Source organism: Arachis hypogaea, chromosome 10, assembly GCF_003086295.3.
Source record: "Arachis hypogaea cultivar Tifrunner chromosome 10, arahy.Tifrunner.gnm2.J5K5, whole genome shotgun sequence".
Lineage (NCBI taxonomy): Eukaryota > Viridiplantae > Streptophyta > Magnoliopsida > Fabales > Fabaceae > Arachis > Arachis hypogaea.
Window position 1 is genome coordinate 9940281 of NC_092045.1, and position 10804 is coordinate 9951084.

Here is a 10804-nt window from a genome sequence, read left to right on the forward strand (position 1 = left end):
GTTGACAAAGGTCAGAAAGGTTTTATTAATTACCAAATAATGTATTATTTGATGCTTTATGTTGTATATACTATATACTTTTTATATAAGGTCAGAAAGGTCTAGGGCCTACAAAATCATATAATAATTTCGTTTGCACAATCTTTGAATTAGAAAGCAAGCTTATCTTATTCTTGACCGGAACATCAATATAAACCAACAAAAAAAAAAAAAAAGCAGCAGCAATAATTGTGGTCAAGCAACATAAAGAAGAAGTAGCTACAAACTTGTATATGTTTTAATTTTCGCCCTCTTTTGTATTCGTAAACTCATAATTATATTAACTTCTTTTAAGAACTATCATGTTATTTTATTCATTTACTAAAGGTTAGTGAAGGATTGCAAAGAAATTAAAAGTATGTGTTTTGCAATTCTTAACTTTTTTGTAATGAAATCTCACCGATGAATTCATCATCTTTAGACCAGTCTACATAACGAAAGAAATATACTTGCTTGTTTTCATCAATTTTACCTGTTTAGAGTATTATTGTATATGACTATAACTTCAGTTAGCGATAAGTACCAATTTACAAACAATTATATATGAAATGATTAAAAAACATGCTCCATGTAAGGTCAAAATTCATATTAATGCACCTCTTTTTTATAAAGATTATTTTAACCAAAATATTGTTGTAATTCATTCTACAAGCATTACAATTTGAAATGTTTAAATGTTACAACTCTGTGGACTAAGTCTATAGGGTTGAAATAAATAATGATATAAATAAATAGATATAGGTAAATACAGGCTTTACTAACTTGAAAAAGTAAAATATTCTAGGATTCCTTCATTATAAATTACACTTGATTTGCATGTGGATCAATCACATTACAAACACAGAATAAAAATTCACACCTTACATGCCGTAAAATGTCGATAGCTCAGAGCTTGACCTCTACATCCACACCAGCAGGAAGATCAAGCTGCATCAGAGAATCTATTGTTTGTGCTGTAGGATACAAAATATCAATGAGACGCTGATGTGTTCTGATCTCAAAATGGAATCGAGCATCCTTATGTACATGTGGCGATTTAAGAACACAATAAATTCTCTTCTTAGTTGGCAATGGTACAGGACCCATGGTTTTTGCATTGGTATTCCTTGCTGCATCTAGTATCTGCTTGCAAGAATCCTCTATCAAGGGCACCCAGTAAGACCTAAGTTTGATTCTAATCTTCTGCTTAGGCGCCATCTGAAAATGGAGGGAAAATTTCAGATAAACTGAAATTGATAAGGAATTAAGGAAAACAGTTACCAATCGGGAACAAGATATAACAAAGTTGATGAATATACCGTATCCGGATCACCACCAATGCTAATTGAGGAAGTGGTACGAGTGTCTGAATCTCCAACCTTAAAAAACAACACAACAAAATCAACAAAACCACCAAATTGATTCAGGAGAAGTATGAATGGATATCATTCATTCATAGCTAGGCCGGATATCATTTTCTTTTTTTCACAGAATATGATTTCTTATTAACACTCTTGGAAATTCAGTTCCAAAAACTGTGAATTTACAAAGACCAAATAACATTGTTTGATTCATGTATACAACTCAATCTAGTGGGAAAGGATTATATTTATAAATCAGTACTTACAAGTTCATTGTACATTCCAATCTTAAACCCTCAACAGAAACTTGCCTTTGATAAGTGTGTCTCTTAGCTTGAACTATAAAATTTTAACCTAAACATATGCATAGCTATCCTTTCCTAGAACATTATATCCACCTAATGGTAGAAATTTTCTATCTAGGCTCCTTGTCCTAATCCATAATTGAATCCACAAAACTAAAGGAAAATCATAGAGCTAAGATCATTCATTCGCTAAGTTCATTCATTCAACGTTGAATTCAATCTCATTCTAGTGACCAAGCACTCTGAGAAACAAATCAAACAACATATATAGATATATACTATATTACATTGCACAATTTCCAATTATCATTTTCACCATCCAGAAAACTCAAGTTATCCGAATTCGAATGAACAAAAAATGAAGAAATGCGATATGCACAGACCTGAAAGGTGGTGGCCTCAGATTCATCATCACCAAGGGTTTCTGGAGGTACGTCTAGCGGTTCCTCGGAATCCAAAACTTCAGGCGCGGCATAAACCCTAGTTGATGAGTGAAGCAGCTTAGGGGTTCTGAGCTTGAAGGTGTTACCAGATTGAAAGCACAAAGCCGAAAACTTTGGGTTGGAAGAGAGCGAGGAGGAAGAGGTAGAGAGAGAAAGAGGAGGAAGTAGCGCCGCAGAGAGAGAAGAAACCATCGCCATCGAAGAAGCTCTGAGGTGAAGAAGCTCCTCTACACTAAGTTTGCGAGAACCGGACCAGTCAATAAACCGATAAGGTCACTGGTTTAACGGCTCACTGATTCGACTGGAATTCAATCAGAATTCAACCGATTTAATTAATTATCACAGCGTTTAGCAAAAAAAATTAACTCAGCTTACAAACTTTCATCACAGTGCTTACAAAACTACTCAGCAAACCAAATTAACTCAGCAAACAAAAAATTTATGAATAGAATTAAGTCAATTAACTCAGCAACAGAATTATCACAGTGCTTATGAACAAATATGAACAAAATTATGAATAAAATTATGAACAGCAAACAGAAATTTTATGAACAAAATTAACAAACTACACAACATTTAATATTATCATTGTTTATGAACAAATATGAGCAAAATTATGAACAGCAAACAGAAATTTTATGAACAAAATTCACAAACTACACAGCATTCAATATTATTAGTGCTTATGAACAAGTATAAATAAAAAAGTGAACAAAATTATGAACAGCAAAGTGACTGTGTTTAACAAACTACACAGCATTCAATATTCTCAATATTCAATGTTCTCAATTTATCAGAGTACTCACCGGCTGCGACGAGGAAGGGCAGTGACAGAAACACAACGGCGACACACAGAGAGAGAGATCTCGAACAGAGGAGACGGCCAACGAGCTTCCAAACGACGGCGACGGCTGCGGTGGCTGTGTGAGTAGGTGTGGCTGCGGTGGTTTCCTTCTTTATCCATTTGTTTTCTAAATTATTATTTAGAAAATAGTTTGGGCCTAATTACTGTTCGAGGCCCATAACTCAGTGTTCAACTTCATGTGGATCATTGTTGAAGATACAGCCCAATTTATTGACCAAAAACGGTACTGCCCAATTTCAATTTTTGTTACATTCTATTTATTTCGACAGTAACAATTTTATATTTTAACAATAACACTAAGCGCAGCCGAGGCTTGGGTTGGATGGTCACCTTGTGTGCCTCCCATAGAGCTGCACCGGGTTCAAGTCCTCATGGAGGAATATAGAACTATTTAAGTGTACTCCCATGTAGTGTGTGTGAGTGTGTTGTGTGGGTGTGTAATACATAGGTGTATGGATGTAATGCCTAAAATTGGGGTTGTCTAATCCACTTGACCAAAAAAAAAAAAAAAACAATAACACTAAGCAATAACCTTAAGTCCTTAACCCACTAACTGTGAATACCCTCTCTCTCTCTCTAAGACTTCATGCCCAACCAGCAGCTGCAGCCGGCGCCCAGCCCCGCCGTCGCCGAACTCTTCTCCTCACATTGTCGTCGGCAGTGACAGACAGAGGGTCAGATCGAAGTTCTTCTCCTCTACGTCGTCGCCTCTGGACTTGCAGATCGAAGCTTGTGGCCGTCTTCTCTACGTCGACATAGTCTCCTCTTCAAGCCCGATCAGTTTGATTCCTCCCTCGCTGGTAAGTTTGCTCGATCCTCGTCTGTGTCTCGCCTTTCCTCCCTCGCCGTCAGCTTGGTTTCTCTCTCGCGGGTTTCGTTCCTCTTTCACCATATGTATGGTTCCTCCTTCGCGGATTTCGTTCCTCCTCCGTCACCGTATACTTGGTTCATTTTTTTCTTTGTTAATTTCTATGATTTTAAATTTCTTTGTTTGTATGATTCTGAACCTGAAATATTCAATTAATGAGTGTCTGATTATTTTGTTATTTTTTTTAATTAATTTTGTATGAAAAATTATGATAATAATTGATTTCATGTCCTTATTGTTGATGCTGTTCTGTTTGTTAAATGGCTCTGTTGATGGTAGTACTTTGTTAAACTTTTTGATGGTTAATTTTTTTTTGCTGAGTTAATCTTCTGATCGTGGTGTTATGTATTTTGCTGAGTTAATTTGTTTAAAACCAATTCTAATTGTGGTGTGGAGATGGAACAACTTAAAATAAATTTTTAATGATAAATTATAAATAATTTATTATATAAAATTATAAAATTTTAAATTTTATTAATTTAAAAATTATTAAATTTAAATATTTAAAATTATATATTAAATTTTTAATAATTTATTTTATATTTAACTAAACTGGTTGACCCTCGGTTGAATTTCGGTTAAATTTTTTATTTTTATTTATTTTCTAAAGCAAATATGGATATGCTGCAACTTCTTCTAACTCCTATTAGTTAGTTCTGATCCCAGGCTCTTTGTTTGTTCTACCAACAATAGAAAACATAAACATAAAAGAAAAAAATTTACCCTTTTTCATCCTTTGATGGAATTGAGACTTGAACATGAAAAATCCTATTTTTGTGGCTCCCTTTGAAAAAAATGGGATTCTTTACATCTGGGTCTTTTTGTATGCCACTTATGACTGAATGTATGGTATCTGTGTTGATAACTCAGATGTTCATGTTTTTCTAGTATTAAGGCATGTTTAGCTTTTGATTTGAGAGTTTTTGATTAACTTAGATAAGTTAGTTAGTTAAGAATGAAGGAAGTTGAACAAACTAATAGATTAGTTGTTGAAAGATGTCAGAGTTCTTAGTATTTTATCTCAGCCAGGGGATCAAGTTCAGAATAGGAATTTAATGGTGGAAACTGGTGAAAGCTGTGTTATTAAGGTTCAAGAAAGTTGCTTTTTTGCTTCACAATGGTTTGGGTCATGCAAGAGTGAGGAAGCATAGAAAGCTTCAAGTACCCTTTTCTCAAAGCATACTCTTAGATAACCCGAATTGCTTCAAGAACAACAACCACCACCTTAATCATGATCAATCAAAGAAAGTACTGATGCTGCCTGAAATTTTGATAATCCTTGTTAATCTTTGAAAAAGTTTGTTGCTCTTGTGTAACTTTTTATTGTGTTATTGTGATTTGATTATTGGTGTTGCTTTATTTTAAATTTTAATTGGTGTTGTTGTCTTGTAAGTTGTAATTTGCTATAATTTCGTGTAATTTTTTCTTAGTGTGCTGATCTTATAATTTGTTAATTGTTCTTGTGTTATATGTTAACTTGTTTTAATTCTTTGTTGTGTTTGTCCTTGTGGTACGAATTCTTCTTATTTGAAGGCTTTCTTTTTGGTTGTGAATAAGCCGGCATTTGACTTAGATAAACTTTTCTATGATGCTGTTTTTATATATGAATATTTAATTATTTTTTAATTCTAAGTCATTCAATTCGTCTGTTAGGTACTATGCCTCTAGCTTCATTATTGTCATTCATCAGTGATTAATTGAACTCCAATTTATTTTATTGCCTCTACTTCATTTGTCTTAGTTTAAGGTGGATATGAGTTTTTTAAATATGGTGATATGGTGACAAAGTTTTATCTTTGTTTCTATCTTATTTTCCCATATAAAGTATGAGTATCATGTCATTATGCAATAATAATAATTTAATCTTAGTCATCAAATGATATACATCATGGTACTTGGATGTTTGCTTCTTATTTTCTGGGAAGTTCATCAGTTTCTTGGCTATCCCTTTTAATACTTCGAGACTTCATTTATTCAAGTTTCGGCAAATGCTACATTATTTATTTGAGTTTTGACAAATGCTACATTATTTCTTCAGAGATTAAAGATTGATTGTTAATATTTTGATGTTTGGACTTTTTTAGGATATTTATTTATAATTTATTTATTATTTTACTATAAATAATTTTTCTAGTTGAACCACGGTTGGACTGGTTGAACTAGTGAACCAGTGAAACAGTGACTAGAGCAGCTTGATGACCGATCCAGTTTTCAGAACTTTGGTTTATATTAAGACTATAATTATGTTTTATTGTGTTTATTTATATTTTATTTATTATTTTATTATAAAACGATTATTCCGGTTGAACCATGGTTGAATCGGTTAGACCAGTGAATCAATGACTTAATGCGGTTTGATGACTGGACCGATTTTCAGAACCTTGATAATGAACGTGGATGGTGAATTGCCGAATATAAAGAGGTGGATTGTGTTGTACCCTATTTACATGAATTCGAAGAAGACGATGGCAGAAGGAAGACGAATTGGACTCAGCAAAGCTTGCGAGAATCCCACGTGTGCTGAAATTGGCGATTGCTGCAGCTATCTGAAACTCCCTTTTGCAATTGAGGTATCTTTAAAAAATTTAAAATTTTTGGGTTTTATGAATATTTATTGCTATTAGATTTTTATTTATGTATGATAACTTTGTTGATGAACACAGATTGACAAGGCTTACCCGCGTGATTTCATGCAAAAAGGGAGAGTGAGGGTGTTGCTAAAGAAGGAAGATGACACTCTTTTTAATCCCACTATCTCATCCAGTAAGTTGTTCAATATAGATTTGTAATCAAATTTTTGTGACTACCCATTTTACTTTATGTTTATGTAAAGTTAAATCAATGTAGTACTCTGATATTGTTTTTCTCTAACATCAATAGCTGTTGGGTATTGGCTGAATCATGTGTCTTAGATAGTTCTTGATGTGTATGATATTGTCACTTGTAAAATTGAATTGTTTACTGTTGAATGTTCAATCCAAGTGTTCCTTGACTTTTGTTATCTACAAATAGTCATGGATTGGGTTGCAAACCTCAATATGAAATTCCCCTAAATCAATTAGATTAAAGTCTAGCCCAGGTGTTGCTTATTAGGGTGGCATATTTTTAGGTCATGTTTATTGGTGACTATAGAGTTGAAAGTTTGACAAGACTCAATTCGTAAAATGTCGTTTCCCTTTGTAGCATTGGTAGTATCCTAATACTTTCGAATCTTGATGTATTTACTTGTTGCTAGCTTTGGAGTTGATGAGAATCATGTCTTGATGTTGGATGGTCTTAGTTGTTGATAGTAATTTATTCCAAATAACATTAACCACGACATGAGGTCGTGGTAGATTTTTCTTATGCTGCTCCATGGTTTTACCATGTGGTAGGTTACTGCTATTAGTTTTCCCTTTTCCATAGATGAGAGAGAGCTGCTTCACCGAGGCTAAAGTTTAGAGTCCATATTAGAATGTTGAGAAAAACATTTTTATAGTTACTTCTCATTTGTTGCACATACATGACAAATTATTGAAACTGGTTGTTATTTTTCTTGCAGGAAAACAGCTAATGCTTCGTGTTGCAGACATGGTACCCAAACATCATGGAAGGACAAAGAAGCAGGAGGCGGCTGTGTCAACATCAAATGCAGGAGCTTCCAACAAATCTGGGAAAGGTGGAAAAAAGAGGAGATGATTTTTAAAAATATTATCTTAATTATTGGATGTATTGTTGTAGGGGTAATTTGTCCTAATTGAGTTCAAGTTTTTACCACCCGAATGAGTGTCAATGTATTTATAAACCTTCACCAAACAGTTTCAAGGGTAGTGCACTTGATTATAGGACATTTTATTCATATAATCCAACATTGCCACATTGGTAAAACTCTTTTTCTTCCCTTTTGTCGAGGAAGAATCACATTATGTTTGTACTTTACAATCAAGAAACAACTAATAGAACATGCATTTTGTTTTTTCTGGATCCATTATAAAAGACATTTAATCGCATATATGCAAAAGTATATAATTGTGCATCCATCATATATCAATGTTGAATACAAAACTAATTTTTATTTCTAGTTTGTATTATGGTTTCTTCAAAGTTTGTGAAGTTTGTTGAAACACTCTTAGTGTAGAGTAGTTTTACATATGTATCTAATAACATAATAGTAAATTAACAAAAGTAACTATTTTTTACATTGACCATGTGAATAGTGATCCAAAAGATTGGATATGATTGCACCACATATTTTACAGTATCAATGCATGAAAATTAAACTCAATTAATTTCTTGATTTTTATGATTCCAAAAGCTGTCTTTTAATTAAATAGTATGAACATAGTTTTGAGAAGTTGCTTTGCTAGTGTGACAAGGGTTATATTGAAGAATAGATTTCTATTCTGGTTTCAGAAGTCTATGCCAGATAAAGCGGTACAAGCATGTTTATGAAGAGTGTTGTCCTCGTTTTACTTGCTACAGAAACCAAAACACATTGTACATTCTGTTTAATTAAAAATATTCAAACATGATACATCGGCGTGCATGAATTCAACAAATATACTATGAATCAATTGAATTACAAGCCTCTTCCCTTCTCACAACTTCCCAGTGTTCACAAGACAATGACAACAATGTTGTCCTAATTTATTGAACGCATACAAAATACAAAGCAAGTGAAAATGCACCTTTTCAAAAAATTCCAGACTTTTTCCCTCACTATTTGGCTGTGAAGTGTTTGCAAATGCCAATATTACAATTGTTCTATGCACTCACATTTTTATGCAACCAAATACACAAGGAAATAAATGTACAAAATTGAAGGATTCAATTTTGGTTGAATCAATTCAAAAACCAGACTGGCATCTGTATAGTTGAAGTTAAATCCTGCAGCTTCAAACAAGAGAAATCCAGTTTATACCCGTGTGAATCACTGCCAGCTGATTTACAATACCAAGCAAGTTCTTCACTAACTCGAGAAAGTCGTTCAGCTTGTGAAAACCTCCTATTGAGTCCATTGTTACTGGAATCCAAAGCACCCTTACCCTGTACCTATAAACCACAAAATAAAAGGAACATGAGTAAGAAGAGGGGTAAAAAGTACCAAGCACTGAAGGTTAAGAAGCATGCCTAAATCCTTAACAACTGAGAAAGATGTTGGGTGATTTGTTTCCCAATAAGTTTTTTGAGCATGTCATCCAATTCTGCAATCTTCCTCATTAGGTTGGTCTTATTCGTCTACAAGAAGAGGCAGTAAATACGGTGAACAACAAATTTGTAATTCTAGTGTGGATGTGTGTTGCTCACAATTGCATCTTGTGTCATACCTTCAACATTTCATTCTGTGCAGAAAGCAACTGATCTCGCTCTTGAAGTTGCTGCACTGCAATTTGAGCAGCAATTACATCTTCGTCTTTAGTTTTGAGTTCCGATATGCAGCTGGGTGACAAATTTAGCAGTAAGAAAATTATGTACTCTCCCCCATAAAAAAGTAGTAAGAAAATTGAAAAACAAATTTGGTGCAACTTTAAGTTTATAAATTAGAGTTAACCTCTAAAGTTGTCTCTGAAATTGCTGACTTGCACTGACATATTTCCTCAGATCCTAATTGTACTATTTTAGTCATTCAGATTCGAAAAAATGCAATACGCTAGTTGCACACCCTAAACCCTAAATGTGGTGTGTTTCAGTAAACATTAAGCGAGAGTAGCATGCCACCATTTATATGGAATTTTACAAAATAAGAAGTTCCTATGCCTGGTTGATAAGTAAACATTAAGGATATAAGTTATATGATAGATTGATAGGAAACAGCAGTAATACTACAAAAACAGAAAACTAATAGATTCTACAAATATACAGGAAAATAACTTTGCTGACAGATGATTTTCCAAATGTACTAACCTTTCTCTTTCTTCAAGGAGATCATTCAGCCTCAGGTTGAGGTTCTCTTTTTCCTAATGACAAATTGTGAAAACTAAGATAAACAGGTGACTGAAGGGTGAAAAATAGTTGGGTCATAATCTCAGCACTAGGTACCTTTGCAGAATATTCTTCTCTTTGATGATGAGCATCTTCTAACCATTTTACAATTTGATTTTGATCTATCAAATCCTAAAACATATCACAAGCAAAATTGCAACACAATCAGGAATTGCATCCAGGAAATCCCACAATTTGAGAAAGAAGCTGAAACTTACAGCATAGTTGGTAATGTCCAGTTTGACACCTAGAGGGTCTCGAATGACATCTTGAGTCATGCTTTCAACAGCAGCAAGCCTTGTTTGCAGCCTTCACACCTAATCCAATATAAAATTTTAATCCATTTTCATCATTATGCGCTTTAGAATACATACTATCCCGTACCCACAACCATTTTTGAGGAACCTCAAAGGCATACAGCCACCAATAACGATCAATATAGAGGTGGAAAAACCACTGCGTTGTAAACAAATGTATCAAAATAGTAACATGCAAGCATTAGTTCGTTCAATGGCATCAAACACCTAGAATAAGAGGCAAGAACCATAGAGTTTTTAGTATAATTAGGCAATGCATTGCTTAATGAACCAGAGACATCCACAATTTCATCGCTAAAAACAAACAATCACAAAATTCTTAACACCTGAAACCTGTTGAGAAATATCTAAGGAAACAAAAGCCAATCACTTCTCAATTAAGTACACACAATCGCAAATACTTAAGACATGAAAACTCAGAAACATATTTAGAACCATCCAATTCGCAATGAAAAAAAAAATATTCTAATGCCGTTCAGAAGCAACATCCACGTAAAAACCATTGCGTTGTAAACAAACGTATCAAAACAGTAACATGCAAGCATTAGTTCGTTCAATGGTATCAAACACCTAAATAAGAGGCAAGAACCATACAATTTTTAGTATAATAAGGCAATGCAATGCTTACTGAACCAGAGACATCCACAATTTCATCACTAAAAACAT

The 10804-nt window shown here is 33.7% G+C and overlaps 3 protein-coding genes across 5 annotated transcripts; 1 reads left to right on the top strand and 2 right to left on the bottom strand.

Moving 5' to 3' along the window:
* Window positions 1-621: 621 nt before the first annotated feature.
* On the bottom strand, window positions 622-3242 carry LOC112715116 (small ribosomal subunit protein uS10c). Its single transcript, XM_025766870.3, has 4 exons — window positions 2934-3242; window positions 2068-2428; window positions 1338-1397; window positions 622-1236 (listed from the first exon to the last, which is right to left on the bottom strand). Exons 2-4 carry the CDS (start codon window positions 2323-2325, stop codon window positions 925-927), a joined length of 630 nt encoding a protein of 209 aa, XP_025622655.1. The 5' UTR covers window positions 2326-2428; window positions 2934-3242; the 3' UTR covers window positions 622-924.
* Window positions 3243-3298: 56 nt separating this feature from the next.
* On the top strand, window positions 3299-7815 carry LOC112715117 (signal recognition particle 19 kDa protein). 3 transcript variants are annotated; one of them, XM_072204589.1, is made up of 5 exons: window positions 3557-3627; window positions 3680-3886; window positions 6238-6430; window positions 6524-6623; window positions 7402-7815. In XM_072204589.1, exons 3-5 carry the CDS (start codon window positions 6248-6250, stop codon window positions 7536-7538), a joined length of 420 nt encoding a protein of 139 aa, XP_072060690.1. In that variant the 5' UTR covers window positions 3557-3627; window positions 3680-3886; window positions 6238-6247; the 3' UTR covers window positions 7539-7815. The 3 variants fall into 3 exon arrangements, with proteins under 3 accessions (XP_025622656.1, XP_072060690.1, XP_072060689.1); XM_072204588.1 differs by having other exon boundaries at window positions 3583-3627; window positions 3680-3792; XM_025766871.3 differs by having other exon boundaries at window positions 3299-3792.
* Window positions 7816-8284: 469 nt separating this feature from the next.
* Window positions 8285-10348, bottom strand: LOC112718166 (kinesin-like protein KIN-12C). Its single transcript, XM_072204590.1, has 5 exons — window positions 10040-10348; window positions 9879-9953; window positions 9744-9796; window positions 9167-9278; window positions 8285-9077 (listed from the first exon to the last, which is right to left on the bottom strand). The coding sequence occupies exons 1-5, from the start codon at window positions 10097-10099 to the stop codon at window positions 8970-8972; spliced, it is 408 nt and encodes a 135-aa protein (XP_072060691.1). The 5' UTR covers window positions 10100-10348; the 3' UTR covers window positions 8285-8969.
* Window positions 10349-10804: the final 456 nt, after the last annotated feature.